General features: G+C 50.0%; 1 protein-coding gene across 1 annotated transcript; it reads left to right on the forward strand.

The window, feature by feature from the left end:
• Positions 1-22: 22 nt before the first annotated feature.
• Positions 23-410, forward strand: LOC101351740 (deleted in malignant brain tumors 1 protein-like; the record flags this gene model as incomplete). The annotated part of the gene is made up of 1 exon (XM_004391181.1): positions 23-410. A coding segment is annotated over exon 1 (388 nt), but the record flags the coding sequence as incomplete, so codon positions are not given.
• Between the last annotated feature and the right edge of the window lie 803 nt (positions 411-1213).

Raw genomic sequence — 1213 nt, forward strand, 5'->3', positions numbered from 1 at the left:
GAGAGCAGTCAACTCCGAGGAAATGCCCACGCCTCCCACTAAGGCACTGGCGAAGGGCAGCACCCCGACCAGTGACCAGAGTGTGTCTTCGTCCCCAGATGTGGCCCTCCGGCTGAGCAACGGCAGCCACCCGTGTGAGGGCCGCGTGGAGCTGCGCTACAACGGCAGCTGGGGGACCGTATGTGATGACAGCTGGGACCTGCGCGACGCCCAGGTGGTGTGTCGGCAGCTGGGCTGCGGCAGGGCGGCGTCAGCCCTCGGGCGGGCACACTTTGGCCATGGCCTGGGCCCCATTGCCTTGGACGACGTGGAGTGCCTGGGGCATGAGGCCAGGCTATGGTGGTGCCCGCACAGTGCCTGGTTCTCCCACAACTGTGGCCACCACCAGGACGCCGGCGTCATCTGCTCAGGTGGGCCCGGCCTCTGCAGGTCAGAATCACCCGGAGGCAGGGGGTGGGTGAAAGAACATAGAGGCTCCATGAGTCCCCCACCCTACTGAGCCTAGAGCTGTAGGGAACCTGCAGTGGGGCTACAAGGTGTCCTTCACAGTCTATCCACTGTTCCCCGGCCCAATTCCTGCCATGTCCCCACACTGCCCCACTCTAATTTTCTTATTTAAAAAAAAAACAAACCAAAAAAAAAACCTGTTGCCCTCAAGTCAATTCCCACTCAGAGCAACCTTATAGGACAGTGTGAAACTGTCCATATGGTTTCCAAGGCTGTAATCTTTACAGAAGCAGACTGCCACCTCTTTCTCCCGAAGAGTTGCTGGTGTGTTTGAACCGCCGACCTCTCGGTTAGTAGCCGAGCACTTAATCACTGCACCTTCCTTTAAGTGGACTCTTTTTATTTTCATTTTACAGTTTCATTTTACATAATTTCGTTTTATAAGGACACTTTATACCACCACCATAAATGGATCACTTGCCATAAATAGACAGTACATACGTTAAACACAGTGACATAAAAATGTTAAAGTGCTTCAAATTAAAACAAAGTAAACAATGAACTAGCTAATCTAACCCCTTCACGCCCATGTATATCTAAAATACCCTTAATCAGAAATGGAACTAAATATAAATTTTTTAATTCTAATATAATAAAGGAATAACTCTTAAAATAGAAGGTGCACCACCTCAGGTCACCCACTCAGGAAGAATGACAAAACCAAGCCAACTGGAAAGATAAGAGCTACCGAAAAAAAAAAAAAAAA

This window comes from Trichechus manatus, unplaced genomic scaffold, assembly GCF_000243295.1.
Source record: "Trichechus manatus latirostris isolate Lorelei unplaced genomic scaffold, TriManLat1.0 scaffold03138, whole genome shotgun sequence".
Taxonomy (NCBI): domain Eukaryota; kingdom Metazoa; phylum Chordata; class Mammalia; order Sirenia; family Trichechidae; genus Trichechus; species Trichechus manatus.